A 21,490-nucleotide genomic window follows, 5' to 3' on the forward strand; every position below is an offset into this window, starting at 1 on the left:
ATGACCAGGCTCTCAGGTGTGGGGGTAGTGGTAAAGAAGACAGGATCTTTCTTGCAAAACAGTAAGTAGTGAGATATATTATTAAGCCAGAAACCCAAGAAGAAACTGAATAATTACAAAGTTATTATGACATGTAGTAAAGAACTGATGAAGACAACAATTATTTTTATGGTATAAATTGATATTTTTGTTTTATTTCAATATTTTTTAGCATTTTTGTAGAACATATTTAGTTTATAAAAATATACATTTCTAAGTTAAAAAGTACGTGATAAACATATTGATTTATCAAGTGAGAAAATACAAAAAGGAAAATACAAGGTGGACAACAAAGATGACTCCGATGTTAAATAGGGCTTGAGTGTAATAAGCAAAGCGGTAGATGGGACTCTACGCGCGTTTCGGCATTAGCCTTCTTCAGGAGTCCGTCATTTGCAGTGAAAACAGACACAACACTAAAGAAAACAATTGAAAAAACATGTCACATACCATAAAACTCTTATTAGTTTATCTGTTCATTCTATACACAGTATATCAATCTTGGGTCTAGGTCATAATTATTAATAATAACAAAATTGATATTGTGATCCTGTTTTGGATTTAGACATAATAAAGGCAGCTATCAGATAATGTATCAGTTATTAAGTTTTAAGTCACATCAATGGTCACATTCCTCTGTGTATCTATAAACTGTACAGCGGATCATTTTATATTTTTGTTAAACTCTACTAAAAGAGAAGTGGTCTATTAGATATAAAAAGTAATAGCCAAGATTAGGAAGATAGAGAGATGAGAATATACGCTGTATTGAAAAAGTTAAATTGAAAAAATTAAATCGGTGAGGCATTAGATGTTTATAACTGGCCATTCTGACATTTGGATGGATATAGTTTATTATCTCATCCTTCTACACAGGGAAAGAGTTAACAGACCAAAAAATTAAAAAATATGGGGATTGAAGGTGTTGAGATGTTGTTGTAAGATTTACTTACATAGGATTGTTAAGGTACAATTAAGTGCACACCCTTTTCTGTCAAGACAGAATAATAAGATAAGGTAATTGGGATTAGTTTTTGCTTTGTTTTCTTTATTTTCTTTAATAGTTCCTATCTTAGATACTTATGTGGTTCCCCTATATATTTCATTTATTTTTCTCTCTGCTTTCACTAAGGCATAACCGGTCTGCCACTGGCTCCACTGCTCAATATCCTCTTAATTAAGGTGGTGATGTAAGCAAGTGCCCTCAGAAAGATACCAAGGTTGTTCATACAATAAATAGGTATACATGTAATATCTTCTCAGAATATTACAACAGTCTGTCTTTGATGTATACACCACAAGATAGCCAGAATGGATGTTAAAAAATGTTTTTTCTTCTGTTTTAAATATGAAGAATAAAGAAAAAGATAATCCTCAAGAGTTTCTCTCAACGAATATCAACAGAAGAATAGTGTACCTTAACAATCCTATGTAAGTAAATCTTACAACAACATCTCAACACCTTCAATCCCCATATTTTTTAATTTTTTGGTCTGTTAACTCTTTCCCTGTGTAGAAGGAATATAGTTGTTGGTAGTTCTCTGCATTACTGCATACTGCACAGCTTCCGAGCACCGTAGTTGTCGGTGACCAGGTGCATACGAAAATAGGAACGTAAATCCTTATCAAATGTCCGCACCGGCATTATGAAGACTGACTGCACTAGACCTCCATTTTAGGCAGCCTTCAGTAAAAAAATACAATAAATATAAGATCATCAAAAAGCAGACATAAGAATACAGAGACTTGAAAAGAAAAAAAACTAATTGCAAAACATTTTGCTCCTCAGAGTACTAACATCGTCAAGAGGAGTTCAACTTGGGGGCGTGGCTAAGCTGGCTAAGATGGCGGACGGACTCCCTTAGAGCTCCGGTCAGCCACTCGCCACGCCAATGATTTTAGCTGCCGCCGCATACCTTGATTACCACCAGCAGATGTAGGAAATTGCAGGGACCGCATGGGACGCCTCGAGGAAAAACGGCGGATCCGAGACATGCCCGCATTGGCCCTGGAGGACCTCGGCCGAGCCTTCCCCAAAATGGCGGCGCCCAGATACTGACGAGGAGGGTCCCGAGTGACCAGTGCGACCCTTTTCGTTGCCGGGTCCCGGAGCGCGTCACACACCGCATCTGAGGAGCGCTGCCCCTCGCTAACCGCGGCGGTGTCGGGGGAGGAGTCGCGTTACCAGGACCCGCCGAGGAGACCCGGCGCCCAGAAGACGGCATGGGACCTTCCTAACACGGGAGACTCGGACGGAGGTGACCCCTGGAGACCCAATGCGCCAGGGAGACGCGGAGGCCGGTGAGGACCCGGCCGACCACCCCTGGACACCGGAAAGGCCGCCCGCAGATGTCCCTGAGACCTTCCCATTCCAAGATGGCGCCGCCGAATTGAGTCCGCGAGGGACAGGTGCAGAACGACCATGGCGACCAGTGGGGGTCCCTTGAGACTGGCGCCCAAGTGACAATTCCATTGGCAACCCGAGACGGAGGGTGACAGGACACAGCAACAACCCGAGGTGAGCTCTGATTCCCCAACTTGAGCCCCAGACCCACACCCCACCGGAGGAGCACCGGCTAGCTGTAACTATACTCTGCAGGGGAACCGGGAGCGGCGGGCAGCAGTGAAGGAGTACCCCCGACCACCCCGGCGACACGATAGAAGATCAGACGGAACGGGGTGTGATCACTCGGAGAGCCTCCCACCTCTCATATCGAGGGCGAACCACAAGCCCCCCCCAGCCGGGTGTCAGGGGACCCATCTGGAAGAACTACAACAGGCGGTGAGGAGGTCGGAAGCCCGATCTGCTTGGCGCCGTCACACACAGGGGCTTGCATCACATCAGGCGGGCCGGATCGGACCGGTAGGTCTTCCGCACCACCCATGGGGCGAACGCAGCGAGCGGTGCCAACGACACCGGCGCCGGCACAGAGAAGATCACCATCCCCGGGCCCCTCACGTGGACCGAAGACCGGGGGTACTATACAGGAATCGGACATGTCCACGAAGCTGGACAAAGTCCTGGCGGCCATCGAGCACTCACGAGTCTCCATGGAAACGAAGTTTGGAGAACTGGCCTCGGACATCACCCTATTGCGAGACGACCATAGAAAGCTGGCAGATAAGGTGAAGCAGGAGAGCCACACGCTCCAAGAACTAAAACCTCAGGTCCAGCTCAACCAAAAAGCCATCAAGGATCTGCAGGAGAAGGTCACCTTCCTGGAACACAAGGCGGACGATTTAGAGGGACGCTCCCGTCGGAGCAACATACGTCTGATCAATCTGCCGGAAGGAGTGGAGAAAGAAGACCCTATCCAATATATCGAGTCTTGGATAAAAACGTTCACCCGGACCCAAGACCTGACGCCGTTCTTCTCAGTGGAAAGGGCGCACAGGGTGCCGTCTGAACGGCCTCGAGCTGGCTTCCCACCCAGGCCATTCCTTTTGAAACTTCTGCATTATCAGGACAGGGACACAATCCTGCGGGCGGCCAGGCAAGCGAAAGTCCTCAGGGTGGAGGACAAAACTGTGATGGTGTTCCCGGACTATTCCCAAGCAGTACAACGCCAACGCGCCACATTCCTCACAGTAAAGCAAGCATTGCGTCAACTTAAGATACCATATGCCCTTCTGTTTCCGGCCCGCCTCAAGATCATCTATGAGGATGCCACACACTTCTTCACGGACCCGGCGGAGGCAAGACACTGGTTGGATCACCGCAGTCAGCCTCGATCGGACCACGAGGACACACCGTCGAGCACAGCGTCCAGCAGACGGCGGCGACTTCGTGCCAGAAAGGTCATGCTCACACAGATGAACCGACCACCGTCGCCCAGCGTCAAACGCGTCCCAGACTTGGAACAAATCATAGCAGAACGACGGAAGGCCATACAGGCAGCGGCGGAGATCGAGCAACTGAACGCCGAACGGGAGGTGGATCGAGGCCCCCACATCTTTACATCCGAAGATGAAGGCCAGAGCGACGTACGCACCTCCAGAGATGGTTCCGCCTCCCCGCCACTGGTGACCCCACAGACGGCGGACACACTCATCTGATGACATCAGACACGCCCAGCGGTAAGATTGCGATGGAAGAGCATCCAGCCGACGGCGGAAGCCGAGAAGACACGCATAAGGTATGGGTGGTAGCATACACACACGCAGAGACACATTATGGCGAGTGGCCTTGGCCCCAGATCGGGGTTCCGCCGCCTTACCACCCCCTCCCACCAAACGAACTAGAGACAGTACGAGATGTACAGTTTGGGCTCCTCGTGCCTTGCAATGGGCCCCTTCAGTTGGGACTGTTTCCCATATGTTGTTACCATGTTAAGCCCCTTTCCTTTTAACCCTGATACCTACACGGGAGGTGGTGCTCTGGTCACGGTGAAATCAAGTATGGAGGGAGGTGATGTGAGCGAGAGCGGTCCTAGACGTAGCCGAGTGTTGGCGGAGGAGCCAACCATTCCGACGGACACAATCACATGACAAAGCCCCCTAACACAGACTTTACCTTTATCACACTAAACGTCAGGGGACTGCATACGGCAAGTAAACGGTATGCAGTCTATGCCTATCTAAAGAGACAACAGGCACATATAGCTCTCTTACAGGAGACTCACCTGACGACAGCGGAAGTCGGCAGGTTACAGAGGAAGTGGAGGGGAGTGATCTGTGCCACAGGGTACATTTGCCAGGGGCACACTAATCTGGATCAGACCGGGAGTCCCCTTCCGTGAACAATCCAGGGTGGTAGATAAGGAGGGACGCTACGTATTATTGGAAGGACAACTGGATGGGCAACCTATCCTGATAGGCAGCATCTATGCCCCCAATGTAGAGCAGAACGTCTTTTGGTCTCGCCTCACAAACACATTGGCACACTACACCCACACCCCTTGGCTCCTAGGAGGGGATTATAACAGTGTTCTAGACACGACTCTCGACCGGTCCCGTCCCCCACCACCACGATCACCGATATACAGACAGACGGAACTCTTCAATACATGGGTTCGACACTGGGCACTGACGGACACGTGGAGAGCATTGAACCCCACGACGAAACTGTACTCATTTCACTCCATTCCACACGACCTTCGAGTGCGACTTGACCGATTTCTCTGCTCACCTGATATACACGCCAAAGCTAGACACACAGACTACTTAGGCAGAGTACTGTCGGATCACGACGCCCACACCCTGACCCTCCGATGGAGACCACCCCACCCCCCAGTTCCTACCTGGAAACTCCCTCTGGAGTGCCTCACAGATCAGGTATTCACACATGAACACGGGGAACACCTGCAGGAACACTTCAGACTCAATGCGGGCTCGGCATCTTCTAGTCTCGTAGAGTGGGATGCACACAAAGTGGTAGCGAGGGGTCACTGCATCCAACAAATACTAGGGGTACGACAAGGGCTAGAACGCGCATTACATGACACAGAACAGAAGCTGGCGACCATGCTACGAGCGGATGACCGCGGCGAAGTGACCCAGCGGCAAATAGCAGAAGCTAAATCAAAATATGCTGAGACACTGCGAGACCTGCGTAAATACAACTTCAGAAAATATGCCGGTAGGATGCACCGGGAGGGCAACAGGGGTGGCACACTCTTGGCATGGGTAGCGCGACAGGATCCCGACCTGAAACCTATCACGGAAATCACAGATCAGGCCGGTCATCTCCAAACATCCCAGATAGCAATCATGCAGGTTTTTCACACATATTACTCGCAAATATACCGGACCCCTAACCAAGGCGACACCCTCGCGGCGTCTAACTTCCTAATCCCGTTGCCAATCCCCCAAGTCTCACCGGCGCTCCGGAAGGACCTAGACAGGAAACTAACACAAACCGAGGTCAAGGCCGCGATAGGGATGCTAGCCAGAAACAAGGCCCCAGGCATGGACGGCTTCCCCCTCGAGTATTACCAGACCTTCTTGCCTTACCTTGTCCCGCGTCTGACGATTATGTTCGAAGATGCACTCGGAGTGGGAGTCCTCCCACGCTCCCTCAGGGAATCAATAATAGTATCGTTCCTGAAACCACATAGGGACCCCCAGCTCCCCTCATCCTACAGGCCGATCACATTACTTAACTCAGACTGTAAAATTCTAGGTAAACTGTTAGCGACGAGGTATGCCCAAGTCGTGCCCCAGTTGGTCCATCCCGACCAAAACGGGTTTGTGCCAAACCGCAACACATCCCAAAATCTCCGTAGGCTCTTCCATGTCCAAGACATAACCAGAGCCCAGTTCCCAAATGCAGCTTGCCTCATACTAGACCTCGAAAAGGCGTTTGACACCCTCCTATGGTCATATCTGTTCGACGTCATCGCCAAGAACAACTTTGGCTCCCGCCTAATCGCTTATACCAAGCTCCTGTACACACAACTCAAATCCAGGGCCCGGATCGGCACCTATATCTCCTCTGAATTCACCGTGGACAGAGGGACTAGACAAGGGTGCCCGTTGTCACCCCTCCTGTTTGCCCTGGCGGTCGAACCCTTGGCGATACGCCTAAGACGGGAGGGTGAAGCTTGGGGTATCCCCCTGGCGCACACGTGGCACTGCGTATCTCTATACGCAGATGACCTCCTGATTTATGTTAGGGATGCCACGAGCGACCTGACGTGCATCTGGAGGACACTAGAGGAGTTTGCGATGGTATCGGGCCTCAAAGTCAACTGGGGGAAATCCTCCATATACCCGTTGAGCCCTCATGTGGCCCCCTTCGAGATTCAGATGGGTACTCAAACACTGGCCTGGAATGCCGATGCTCCCCGATATCTGGGAGTACGGTTGTACCACACCCCGGAAGACTTATACACAGGGAATCACCGTAGGACGCTAGCTGGTCTTCGATCAGCGGTCAACTTTTGGAAGACACTCCCGCTGGCACCAATAGGCAGAGTGGCATTGGCAAAAATGATTATGGTCCCCCGCCTGCTGTATAGTTTCGCGAATCTCCCAGTGATCCCACCGCGTTCATTCTTTGGGGAACTGAACACTCTTCTGACGGACCTGATTTGGGGAGGGGGTCGTAAACGGGTAGCACTCACCACACTCTACCTACCTACCACGGAGGGAGGACTGGGGGCACCGGCCTTTGAGGCATACTTTCTGGCAGCCCAGCTCCAGTGGTTGTCTTATTGGACGGCGGGACGACACACAGGAGAGATCATCACAGCTGACGTCCCTCTCTCGCAGGCCGCGATCGTCAGACTTCTGTTGCCAGGCACTAAACCTCTGCGGACATATCCACGGCAGGTGTCCGTTGCCCGAACGTGCATGATGCGTATACATCGCATGTCCAAAACACAGCCACCATATTCGCCTCTGTTGCCACTGGTGGGTTTTCCTCGTAGAGAGTCGTATTATTCCCCGGGAATGCTTAGGGTCTGGACAGAACTGGCGATCACGGAAATCGGATCTCTGTTCGAAGATGGACAGTTACAAACGTTCGAACAGATGATGGACCGCTACGACTTGCCCCCGGGACAGTTTTTGCTCCATAGGCAAATATTAGATAGCAGTACTACACATTGGAACTCGGAGGCCGGGGAGCCTGCGACACATCCGGTCATTCACACGATCATGCACATGGGGGTGGGGAGGCACCTAGTAACATGGCTTTACAGAGCGATACGATCGCTACTTCTCCCATCCCTCCAGTCATTACGCCAGAAGTGGGAGACAGACTTCGGCAGGGTGGTCCACGACGGGGAATGGAGAACAGCCCTGGAATTTCCCAAAAAAGTCTCCAGAAACGCAAGGTTCCGTAACATACAATTTAACATACTACACAGGGCCTATCTCACACCGGGCCGCCTCCAACGATTCTTCCCGGATACCCATGTCGAACCCCGGGGGCCGACTTCAGACACATGTTCTGGGATTGCCCCACTATCCGCCAGTATTGGGACACGATCCATCGAATGCTGGAGGAGGTTACGGGCATTGCCACCATGCACACGTGGGAGGCAAGCGCACTCAGGATTTTCCGCAAACGGAAAACTGAGAAAACGCAATGCCGATTCCTATCACTAGCAATCCTCCTGGCAAAACGCAGTATTGCCATGCACTGGAGGACCCCAGCGGGGCCACCAGAGGCGGCATGGATCGGTGCGGTGCATAAATGGGGTAAGGCGGAGGAGGAGATACTCCGGGAGGAGGAGGTGCGGGGACATCGCAAACATCCCATATCCCAGGAGTGGGCGCAACTACTATATTCCTTCACACAAGCGACTAGCCCTCAGGAACCACCTACAACCCCGCAATCCCCGATACGTCCGACGACACCAACCCCCACGCTTACATAAGCATATCACAGATTCTACATACATGTCGTGAGCGACCACACTCGGCGGCCCAACGACACTTAGACACAAAACACCGACGCTCACTATAGGCATATACCCAATGACCGGAGAATATGTACTCTGTACTTGGACACAGGTGACCTTGAAAACCCCCCCTCCCGTCCTTCCCCCACACCCATCCCTCCCCCGAGTTCACTGGTTCACCCCCATAGTTACTGGGTATAGAGACGAGATCGAGTTAGACAGAGTGCAACTCATATATGTTACTCAAGGATTGACTGCAAACATAGAGACACCATGATGCCACAGGTGTAGTTAACAGACTCACATATTTGAGACGATCCCGCCCATGGGGTGCGCAGATACATTGATGGGATGCCACACGATACGCGCTACCAAAGCACACAGAAAGGGACGATCGACAGACACTGGCCCTGAATTGTGTAATGTATTACAGAACCCTAATCTCCAATTGTATCTTACCGACTTAAAAAATTTCTTTTTTGTACTGAACGTTTACCTCGATTGATCACTGAAGTATTGTTTATGTAAATGCAACCAAAAAACCCAATAAACAAATTCAAACAAAAAAAAAAAGAGGAGTTCAACTTAGAAAGCCATGCTCAAGAATTACTTGCCTTCAATATCTTCAATTGTTTAAGTCCGCTAAAGACTCAATAGGTTGGACATAAGAAAATATCCATAATACTTTGCTGCATGGCTAAACCACGTGTGCCTCTACCAGCCAGCCCAAACCACGAATGAGTCAACCATGCATTCCTTTACTATGTATGCCTTTACCAGGCAATATCACTGTAAAGGCATGAATGGCAAGGGGGTATGCGTGGTTAACTTAGTCATTACTCTGACCCCCCTCCCCCACCATAAGCCCTAAATTATCAAACCTCTACCTGCTACCCCCCTCACTCGGAGGCCGAAAATCTGCCCTGAAGACGACACCTTTGCCTCCCCGTGAAGCCTAAAACCATGCCCCTTAACATACATTACCCCACCCGTCCCCCACTAACCCTAAAGCACAAGTTACTACTTGTGTAACGATATATCTTTAAGAGACATTAGTTAGTGATAGATTCCTTACCTTAGAATATTCCCCAGGCGTCAGACTGGATCCGGAAAGTTTTTCTGCTTAGCAGTACTCCTGCGCGTCGGTAAGTAGCGTCGTGCGGCTCTGCGTCCGTCACTGGCGTCGTAAGCGCCGGGATGATGCCCCTGAGACTACTTAGGTGCCACCCATGCACGCTGAAGTCAGTTCTGTACACGACTTTCCGCGCCGAAACGCAGAGCCATGCAAGATACTGACCATTGGTGCATAAAACTAGGGCCCTAAAAGGGGGATGACCTTCACCCTAGTAATCAGCTCGCAGAACGGGGAGGATGGGTGGGGCGGTAAGGAATCCATCACTAAGTAATGTCTCTTACAGATATATCATTACACAAGTAGTAACTTGTGCATCTGAAAGAGACACGTTAGTGATAGATTCCTTACCTTACAATAGATACCCCAGCAATACCAACCCCGGTGGTGGGTCTGCGAACAAGATTACACCAAAAAGTCACAGAGCACAGAACAGCCAAAGAAGCAGTCTCTCCAGACCGGACTGTCAAGGCAGTAGAGCTTGGTAAACATGTGCAGCGAGGCCCACGTAGTTGCCTGACAAATGTTCTGCAAGGGAACCCGGCGTCCCAAGGCAGTAGTGGCTGCAGTCACCCTGGTCGAATGGGCACGCAGCCCCACAGGAGGCTCCTTCTTGGCCAAGGAGTAACATGCTTTGATGCACCGAACGACCCACCGGGAGATGGCCCGTTTGTGCACAGCCCGACTTTTTTTGGCACCCACGTAACCAGCGAAAAATTGATCATCCACCCAGAACTGCTGTGTACGCTGCAGATAGAATGAGAGCGCATGTTTTGGGTCCAGACGGTGGAGCCTCTCCTCTTCCCTTGAAGGATGCGGAGGCTGAAAGAAGGTGGGCAAAGTGATGGTCTGCCCAATGTGGAAGGGCGTGACAACCTTTGCCAAAAAAGAAGGATGGGTCCCTAAAACCACCTTGTCTGGATGAACTGAAAGGAAAGGCGGTTTGGAAGAAAGGGCCTGGAGCTCACTCACTCTTCTGGCAGAGGTGATAGCAACCAGGAAGGCCATCTTTAGAGTGAGAAGACTTAAAGGACAGTTATGAAGGGGCTCAAAGGGAGCGCACATCAGAAAAGTCAAGACCAGATTGAAGTCTGACTAAGGCATTATAAAGGGTACGGTTGGAAACATATGCATAATGTCTTTAAGAAAACGATTAACATCCGGGGACTTAAAAAGAAAAGGCTGATCTGGAAGCCGTAGAAAGGCGGAGATGGACGAAAGATAACCTTTGATAGTGCCCAGAGCAGAGCCATGCTGGGCCAAAGAGAGAAGGAACAGAAGAACCTCAGAAAGAGGGGCAGAAAGGGGATCCACAGCCTTTGCTGCGCACCATGCCACAAATCTGTTCCACCTGCAGGCGTGTACCGTTTTGGTGGAGGGACGCCTGGCTGCCAGAATGACATCGCAGACTTCGGGAGGAGGATCGAAAGGTGGCAACTGTTGCCGCTCAATCTCCATGCATGGAGGTCAAGGCTGGACAGGTTCGGATGGAAGACCGTCCCCTGCTGCTGCGACAGAAGATCCTCCCGAAGAGGCAGACGGATCGGGAGAACGATGCTCATACTGAGTAACTCGGGATACCATACTCTTCGAGCCCAGTCCGGAGCCTTAAGATAACTTGGGCCAGGTTGCGCCTGATCTTCTTCAGCACTTTGGGTTGAAGTGGTATAGGGGGAAAGGCGTATAAGACTGCAGCTCCACTCGTGACGAAAAGAGTCTCCGAGCGAGTGCCGCCTTGGAAATTCCGACGGGCAGAACTGATGACATTGCGCGTTCTCTTCGGTGGCAAATAGATCTAGCCAAGGATCTCCTCCCTGCAGAAAGAGACCTTGCGCCACGTCCGAGTACAGATGCCATTCGTGATCCACCATGCACCGGCGGCTGAGTTTGTCCGCACTGGCGTTCAGAGAACCTGCCAGGTGTTGAACCTCCAAGGTATTGCCTTGATGTTCCAGCCATGTCCAGAGGCGCAGAGCCTCCTGACATAGGGTCCACGACACCACCCGCCCGGTTTGTTGCAATACCACATGGCGGTGGTGTTGTCCGTGAACACCTGCACTACACTTCCCTGGACAGAGGGAAGGAATGCCTTCTGTGCAAGCCGGATCGCCCGCAGCTCCAGAAGGTTGATATGGAGCCGGGACTCCGCCAGAGACCAGAGGCCTCTGATCTCCGCCTCTCCCATGTGGCCTCCCCATCTCAGGAGGGACGCATCAGTCGCCACTGTGTGCTCCAGTTGGGGAAGGGAGAGGGATCTGCCACTGACCCAATCGCGATTCGTGAGCCACCACTGCAACTATCGTGCAGCGCCCTCCGAGATCTGGATGTGATCGGACAGGTTGCCCTGATGCTGTGCCCACTGGAACTTTAGGTCCCACTGCAGAGCCCGCCTATGCCATCTGGCATGTGTCACCAGCAGGATGCAGAAGGCCATCAGGCCCAGAAGCCGGAGGGTCATCCTGACTGAAACCCTGGATAGAGGCAGAAAGAGCAGAATCATAGCCTGAATATCCCGGACTCGCTGCTCGGGATGATAAACCCGAAACAGCATCGAATCCAGTACTGCTCTGATTAATGGGAGCTTCTGAGAGGGACTCAGGTGCGACTTCGGCACATTGATGGAGAACCCCAGCAAATGCAGGACGGCTGTAGTCTGGAGGTGGGCGACAACTGCCTGGGGTGAGCCCGCCTGCAACAGCCAGTCGTCGAGGTAGGGGAAGACGGACACCCCAAACCAGCGCAGATGAGCTGCAACGACTGCCATCACCTGCCAGCATGGCAAACTGAAAATGCTCCTAGCCTACCGTGAATCACAGGTAACGCCGGCGGGACGGGTATATGAAAATATGCGTCCTGCAAGTCCAACGCTACCATCCAGTCTCCAGGGTCCAGGGCAGTCAGGACCTGAGCCAGAGTCAGCATCTTGAACTTCTTCCGGAGGAAGCGACTGACGTCCGGAGATCTATGATGGGGCGCAAGCCCCCCATTTTCCTTCTTGGGAACCAGCCAGTAGTGGGAATAACAACCACTCCCTACTTCCTTACCGGGAACGCACTCGATGGCCCCCTTGGACAGCAGTGCCGTGACTTCCTGACAGAGAAGAGCCAAATGGTCCCCCGACATGGGTGGTACCGAGGTGGCATGGCTGGAGGGGAGGACAGAAAGGGGAGCGAGTAACCTTGGCAGATTATCTGCAGCACCCACTTGTCCAATGTGATTTCGCGCCAGTGGTGGAGCTGGTGAAGGACCCTGCCCCCTACCGATGTGGGGTGCTCCCTGAAGCTCAGATTAGGAAGGTTTAGAGGTGGAAGCAGCGGGGGTGGAGGTAGACTGACCCGCTCGCTGGTTACCAGACCCACCCCTGCAGAAGCCATTTCCAGAGCCGCGCTTTGTTGAGGAGCCTGCTTGGGTGCTTTTACCATGGTCACAAAAGGAATTAAACCCAGGCGTGGCAGGGCTCTTCGTGGAAAGACCCAAAGACTTGGCTGTGGCCCTAGAGTCTTTAAAGCGCTCTAGGGCATTGTCAGCCTTGTCGCCAAAGAGGCGGGAGCCATCAAAGGGAATGTCCATGAGCGAGCCCTGGATATCGGGGGAGAACACGATAGACCGCAACCTGGCGTGGCGTCGCAACGCCAGTCGTGGAAATCGCCCTGCCCAAAGAATCAGCGATGTCCAGACCACACCTGATGGCAAACTTCGCCGCATCCTTTCCTTCCGCAATCGCTTGGGAAAGGACAACCTGGACCTCCTCAGAACAATGAGGCAGGACCTCGGCTACCGAATCCCGCACCGCGTGGAAGTAATGGCCCAATAAGCAGGTGGTGTTAACCGACCGCAACCCCAAGCTGGCGGAGGAGAAGAACCTCTTGCCATATTGGTCCAGCCTCTTCGAGTCCTTATCCGGCGGAGCAGTGGGAAAGGCACTCTGCGATGTCGAGGCCTGAATGACCAGGCTCTCAGGTGTGGGGGTAGTGGTAAAGAAGACAGGATCTTTCTTGCAAAACAGTAAGTAGTGAGATATATTATTAAGCCAGAAACCCAAGAAGAAACTGAATAATTACAAAGTTATTATGACATGTAGTAAAGAACTGATGAAGACAACAATTATTTTTATGGTATAAATTGATATTTTTGTTTTATTTCAATATTTTTTAGCATTTTTGTAGAACATATTTAGTTTATAAAAATATACATTTCTAAGTTAAAAAGTACGTGATAAACATATTGATTTATCAAGTGAGAAAATACAAAAAGGAAAATACAAGGTGGACAACAAAGATGACTCCGATGTTAAATAGGGCTTGAGTGTAATAAGCAAAGCGGTAGATGGGACTCTACGCGCGTTTCGGCATTACCCTTCTTCAGGAGTCCGTCATTTGCAGTGAAAACATAGACACAACACTAAAGAAAACAATTGAAAAAACATGTCACATACCATAAAACTCTTATTAGTTTATCTGTTCATTCTATACACAGTATATCCATCTTGGGTCTAGGTCATAATTATTAATAATAACAAAATTGATATTGTTATCCTGTTTTGGATTTAGACATAATAAAGGCAGCTATCAGATAATGTATCAGTTATTAAGTTTTAAGTCACATCAATGGTCACATTCCTCTGTGTATCTATAAACTGTACAGCGGATCATTTTATATTTTTGTTAAATTCTACTAAAAGAGAAGTGGTCTATTAGATATAAAAAGTAATAGCCAAGATTAGGAAGATAGAGAGATGAGAATATACGCTGTATTGAAAAAGTTAAATTGAAAAAATTAAATCGGTGAGGCATTAGATGTTTATAACTGGCCATTCTGACATTTGGATGGATATAGTTTATTATCTCATCCTTCTACACAGGGAAAGAGTTAACAGACCAAAAAATAAAAAAATATGGGGATTGAAGGTGTTGAGATGTTGTTGTAAGATTTACTTACATAGGATTGTTAAGGTACAATTAAGTGCACACCCTTTTCTGTCAAGACAGAATAATAAGATAAGGTAATTGGGATTAGTTTTTGCTTTGTTTTCTTTATTTTCTTTAATAGTTCCTATCTTAGATACTTATGTGGTTCCCCTATATATTTCATTTATTTTTCTCTCTGCTTTCACTAAGGCATAACCGGTCTGCCACTGGCTCCACTGCTCAATATCCTCTTAATTAAGATGGTGATGTAAGCAAGTGCCCTCAGAAAGATACCAAGGTCGTTCATACAATAAATAGGTATACATGTAATATCTTCTCAGAATATTACAACAGTCTGTCTTTGATGTATACACCACAAGATAGCCAGAATGGATGTTAAAAAATGGTTTTTCTTCTGTTTTAAATATGAAGAATAAAGAAAAAGATAATCCTCAAGAGTTTCTCTCAACGAATATCAACAGAAGAATAGTGTACCTTAACAATCCTATGTAAGTAAATCTTACAACAACATCTCAACACCTTCAATCCCCATATTTTTTAATTTTTTGGTCTGTTAACTCTTTCCCTGTGTAGAAGGATGAGATAATAAACTATATCCATCCAAATGTCAGAATGGCCAGTTATAAACATCTAATGCCTCACCGATTTAATTTTTTCAATTTAACTTTTTCAATACAGCGTATATTCTCATCTCTCTCTATCTTCCTAATCTTGGCTATTACTTTTTATATCTAATAGACCACTTCTCTTTTAGTAGAATTTAACAAAAATATAAAATGATCCGCTGTACAGTTTATAGATGCACAGAGGAATGTGACCATTGATGTGACTTAAAACTTAATAACTGATACATTATCTGATAGCTGCCTTTATTATGTCTAAATCCAAAACAGGATCACAATATCAATTTTGTTATTATTAATAATTATGACCTAGACCCAAGATTGATATACTGTGTATAGAATGAACAGATAAACTAATAAGAGTTTTATGGTATGTGACATGTTTTTTCAATTGTTTTCTTTAGTGTTGTGTCTATGTTTTCACTGCAAATGACGGACTCCTGAAGAAGGCTAATGCCGAAACGCGCGTAGAGTCCCATCTACCGCTTTGCTTATTACACTCAAGCCCTATTTAACATCGGAGTCATCTTTGTTGTCCACCTTGTATTTTCCTTTTTGTATTTTCTCACTTGATAAATCAATATGTTTATCACGTACTTTTTAACTTAGAAATGTATATTTTTATAAACTAAATATGTTCTACAAAAATGCTAAAAAATATTGAAATAAAACAAAAATATCAATTTATACCATAAAAATAATTGTTGTCTTCATCAGTTCTTTACTACATGTCATAATAACTTTGTAATTATTCAGTTTCTTCTTGGGTTTCTGGCTTAATAATATATCTCACTACTTACTGTTTTGCAAGAAAGTTCTTATATGTTTCCCTACAAGTAGTGAATGCATCATTAGTAGGGGTCCCCCTTCTTTACAAAAAGAAGACAGGATCACCAGGCGCCGGGCGATGACGCCTAGGGACGTTTTTTATCCACCGATGCCCCCAAGGCTGGCCGCGACCAAGTGCCCAAGGGGACTTCGGTAAGGGCCCCATTGAAAGGGAGCAGCAGCTCAGACGACGTACACGCCGTCGGGAGCACCTCCGTAAGGAGGTTGGTCTTAAGGGCCACCGTAGGGAGGTCGAGATGGAGAGCCTCCGCCGCACGACGCAGCACCGTAGTGTAGGAACCACCCTCCTCCATGGTAGGTGGAGGGGAGGCAAACCCTGGGTCAGAAGACACATCAAGTTCGCCCGCATCTTGAAAGTCGTCTACCCAATCCTGCTCTGAGTCACACTGCCGTGCATGGGGGTCCTGGGAGCCGTCCCAGTCCTCGTCCGGCTCCGGGGTAGAGGGAGCCGGCCGCGGTGGCAGGGTCGGAATCGGAGAAGGGGTAAGCGGCGCCGGGCACGGTGCCGAAATCGGCACCGGTGGGGGCAGAGTCGGAGCCGTATCCAATGCGGATCCCAGGTCGGAACGAAATGGTCCGAGAACCGGGGCAGAGGTGGGATAAACGGCACCCAGAACTGGGCCTGTGGCGTAGCCAAGGGCGGCGCCGGGTTCGGAGCCAGCGGCGCTGCACCTTGTGGTGCCAGAGGCGCAGGATCCTGTGGTGCCGGGGCTGGCGCCAGTGGTGGAGCCACCGGGCCCACAGGATCTGGACATGGGACCGAGGGGCCCGAAGGCGCGCCAGCGGGAGCCCGGGGCCTAAAAAGGCGGCCCATGGCAGCAAGAAACTCTTGAATCTGTTCGGGAGTCGCCGACGGACCCGGGTATAGCGGGAAGACCGCGGGACTCCCCGGCTCCAGAGGAACCGCAGGGGCGGAGCCACTGTCCCCCTCGTCCGCCTCCCGGGAACGACAGGAGGACGTCAGAGAGCGAACACTCTCCTTCGACTTCTTTTTATGGTGTCGCTGACTGGAATCTGAAGGCGAAGACTTAGAGTGCGAGGAGCGACGGCTCCGGTCCCGCAAACGGCCCGTAGACCCGGAGCGGCAGTGAGAGGAGTGCCGGACCTCCCGCAACTTGCGGCGCCGCTCCTGCAAGGCCTTCGGGGCAATGGCTCAACAGTCGCGGGAGTCATGGTCGGTCTCCAGGCAGTTGAGGCAGACATCGTGGGGGTCCGCCACCGACATGTTACGGCGGCACGACCCACAAGACTTAAAGCCGGGCATCCCTACGTGCACCAGGAGACAAGAGAAAGAGACAAAAAGTCTCAAAAAGTAGTCAAAAAATGACTGAGGTACGTGCTCAATCCGATCTGCGCTTTCGGCGTGGAAAAAGAAAGAACTGACGTTAGCGCGCATGGGTGGCGCCTAAGTAGTCATGGTGACGTCATCCCGGCGCTTACGAAGCTAGTGACGGACGCAGAGCCGCACAACGCCACCTACCAATGCCCAGGGGTACTGCTGAGCAGAAAAACTTTCCGGATCCAGTCTGACGCCTGGGGAATATTCTAAGGTAAGGAATCTATCACTAACGTCTCTCTTTCAGATACTACCCCAACCCCTTCCACTGCTCTGAGGCCTAAAACCCTGCCACAAATAAAAAAACTACCCTGATCTCACCCCAAGCACTGAGCCCTAAATCTGCCCCATTTGAAAAAAACTACCCCAAACCAAGCCCTTACAACACACCCAACCCCCGCCCTGAGGCCTAAAAACATGTCCCCTTCTTAAAAGTACCCCCTGGAAAGCAACCCCGCCAGACCCAGCCACAGCCCCATTTACCCGTACGGGTCCAGAGCTTCCTGTTCCAATGCTTCTCCTGAGTCCCCGCCCATCCCGAACACTAGAGCGCATCTGCGTTGTTGTTAGGGCAAGCATAGTTATGCTTGCGGTGTCCCGAACGCATTGCTCTGGCCGCGTTGTTCTCAGGGTTCCCCATTTGGCACTTCTCTTGGATGGTCAAGCAGGCTCTGAAAAGTGGCTATGAATTTAAAATTTCTGTAGCTTTTAGGAACTATGATGCGCCTATTTAAAAGTTATACGGACCGGCTTGAGCACTTCAGCATTAAAACAAATTCATTGCGTCGCATATATCCACAGCAAGAAAATACATATATATTAATGTGAGAAAATGCTGAAGAGCTGTTTCATTCAGAATATGTGTACAGGAATGCACTGCTTGCATTAGGTAGAGGGAAACATTTACCGAACAAGCAACATAAATATGACGGACCAGGCCATAGACCATTTGCTAAACACCCCAACAAGCACATCAATATGTTCTAAAAGTATTTTAGTACTTTCAATAGAGCTATTTTCTCAATACAATTGATGAACCATTGCTCTAACATTTCTAGTGTAAATTCTTCAGGATCCCACATCTACTCACCACACGGTTGTGTCGACTTGGTCAGATGCATACTGCCTGAAGTCCAGCTGGGCAAAGAGAGGGAACAGCACCTGGACACCTCCAATGGAGTGCATAGCACACTGGATCGAGTGGGTTAAAACAGCCCTCACGTCCTGTTCAGAAACAAACCAATCAATTCGGTTTTACAAAAAAACAAACCTCTACTTCTTAAGTGATACCTATATGAAGCAAAGACGTTTCAGGAAGGTTCAAAACTCGTTGTGGTACAGAAATAGAACATTTCAGTGTAGTGATTAATCCATTGTTTTAATGTATTTATTGAACAGAAGTGTGAAGTTCTTGGTTTTCTCCCTAAGGTAAAGTACAGAAAATATGTCTCTTGAAAAACACAGATTTTCATCCAGAAAATTACACATGAAAATGTAAGTCAAATCATTTTTTAGCAAACAATTTTTAGATTTGCAGCGACTATGTCAACCTTTTTCAAAAGCCGATTCAGAAGAGGCCCTGATAAAAGAACTGCAAAAAATTAACTCAGAGACAAGCTGTAGGTTGAATACTAAAGAATGGACTCAGCTTAATTAGTGAATAAAGCTCTTAGAGATGCCAACTTTAAAAGAATTCATTTTTTATATAGATGATTATTATATTTTACTCCTTTGAAACGGTCTAAAATGTTTTCAACTTACCCAAATAAATGTTTTCATTGTAACAGAGAGGGGGAGGGGGGATGGTTACATATTTTTTTTAATGTTATGATTTACAATAATTCTGGAAGAGGAAGTTGAGGAAATATCCATAATTTTATCTTTGGAAATCTGTCCATCAGCCATGTTGGTGTAATTTGGTTCTTCAGCAGCAGTGAAATGCTTCACAAAAAAAAAAAAAAATCGCAATATTTTATATTAATTGCCATTGCAGTTGCTAGATCACTTGTTCTGCAAAACTGGAGAACCAGTTCACAACCTAGCATCGATCAATGGTTTAATAAAATGATTTGGACATATAAATTTGAAGAGGCCTATGCCAAACGTATTGGAGCGGTAGCAAGATTTAAAGGTATATGGTGCTCTTTCTCTCCTTATGGATTCACTGCCGAAACTTGAGGATTATAAATTAGTTAATATATAAGCTATATATGCACATAGCACTTTGTAGTAAACAGGGTTTTTTCTTAAAAAATATATAAAATATAAAAATTAAAAAAATAGGCACATGGTACTTTATATATTTGCACTTTAATTTTTAATTCTATTTAATGTAATTTATTAAAGTAAGTAGTTTAGGTTAAGTGCTTTTTGAAAACGTAATATGAAATGCTCTGTATGAATGGTTGTATATGCTTCCTTAAAAAATGTTTTTTTCATGGTCATGCTATATGTTATGAAAATCGACAAGTAAAATGTTTGCTTTACTATTCTTCTCATGTTCTAATAAAAATTATTTTTAAAAAAACAAAACTTTTTCAACAGACATCAAGAGAAGAAGAGAGTATTTGGCCAAGGAAAGGGAGGCTTTAGGCTGCCTTTCAGAAATCTTTGGTGAGTTTACATTTCATAACAACTTCAAATTTGGTAGACTATACAAGCACTTGCTCTCCTAGTCCCAGGTGCGGTTTTGGTGTTGTGGCTTGACTGCTTAATTCGATTTCACCTATTCCCTTTGCTTTCCCGCTAGTTACACTTTGGCTGTCCACCAAAGCAGTCCACTTCTATTGCACGCTTTTGCCAATTTGGTTTAGTCTCTCCTGTTAGTAATCTTCCTTTCCCCATTCTTTTCTTCCGTTTCCTCTACTCCTTTGAATAAACTTGCCGCAAGCCCTTTGCCTATGTGTAGCATCTTTTCCAGGAGAACACATTTTTTAATGGTCTTGACATACACTTTGCAATGGGATCATTCTCAATTCACCATTACCTATTTCAGCATTTCCCATTTTAACATCCTTATTTATATGATGGTGAAAGGTAGAATATTGCCATTTACTTGATCCTCATTGTTGTGCAGTGTATATAATACAGAACTTTGGACTTTAGAAGACATAAGTATGAAGGTTAGTTAATCTCCCAGTGCTCATCATCTACTGGCCCAGGTCATCTCTCTTTTCAGGTCACAGTACCTCAGTGTTCTGAAGAAATACTTTGTGGTCATGCAGCATCAGTTAAATAAACCTCACAAAACCTTTGTGGCCAGTTATTCTCCACTGTGCACCACTCTATGTTTCCATTTCTAGCTATGATTTCCTTATCAAGTACATTCTAGGCAGGCAAATTATTCACATTTGTCAACAGAAAAGAAGAAAAGAATAGGAGCGTGAAGGAAATTAAAGACATGACAGGGGGACCGATTCCTATGAGAATCAGATATAGCACAAGGTTTCTCTGAGCACTGCCAGATATCGTACGATACCCCTGCAGATGGAAAAAAGGATGAGACTGAGCAATTCATATGGGAATTCCCCCTCCATACATTGTACTAGAGGAAGAGATCAGAACGTAAAGCTAGTACGGCGGCTCTAGGCAAATTGAAGGTAGGGATAGTAGCAGGACCAAATGGATAACAAGCAGAAATGTTTAAACCATGGTGTCTACTGTGCTGGGAGGTAGTCGAAATGCCTCCAAGATGGTGCTATAGAGTAAACAGGATAAAAACAGAAGGATAAATTATTTACCTGTAATCCTAGTTCTCTTTCAGGGGTATACTCATCAAAGTCATAAGCACTGAATAATCCCCACCCACGTGCGGGACCCCGGAGTATCTGTGTGTATTGTGTCGGTTATCCAAACAATGCAAATGCAACCATGGAAAATCGCTTTCCAGCAATCCTCTCTTCAAAGTATGCACAATATTAAACAAATAAAGACCGCTCAATCTGAATGCAAAGAATAATCAAAGAACAGCTTTGTCCAGATCAGATCGAAAGCGGTCTCCATTTCTGGAGCATGTCCATGCATCTGTAATCAAGCACCACCTGGTACGATTCTATCCAGCAGCCAACACAAAAAGCTGTTAAGTTATATGAACTTGCTCACTCTGCCACTGGATTCAAGCTAGCCTGGCTGATATAGGGTGTTACCCCGAAACCGGTCCCAGGATGCTTGTTTCTGGTCCAGGGAAGACCTGGCTTGGCAGTTCAGTCTAGATCGTTCCCGAGAGGCACAGGGTC

The 21,490-nt window shown here is 47.8% G+C and overlaps 1 protein-coding gene across 2 annotated transcripts in view; it reads right to left on the reverse strand.

Moving 5' to 3' along the window:
• The window catches only part of LRBA (LPS responsive beige-like anchor protein), a 2,244,423-nt gene that overhangs the window by 1,950,378 nt on the left and 272,555 nt on the right, over window positions 1–21,490 (reverse strand). For both annotated transcript variants that reach the window (XM_078676915.1, XM_078676916.1), the window contains exon 11: window positions 18,346–18,479. In XM_078676915.1, the coding sequence (XP_078533041.1) occupies window positions 18,346–18,479 (134 nt within the window). The remainder of the gene's footprint in view (window positions 1–18,345; window positions 18,480–21,490) is intronic.

Source organism: Lissotriton helveticus, chromosome 2_1 (assembly GCF_964261635.1).
Source record: "Lissotriton helveticus chromosome 2_1, aLisHel1.1, whole genome shotgun sequence".
NCBI classification, from domain to species: domain Eukaryota; kingdom Metazoa; phylum Chordata; class Amphibia; order Caudata; family Salamandridae; genus Lissotriton; species Lissotriton helveticus.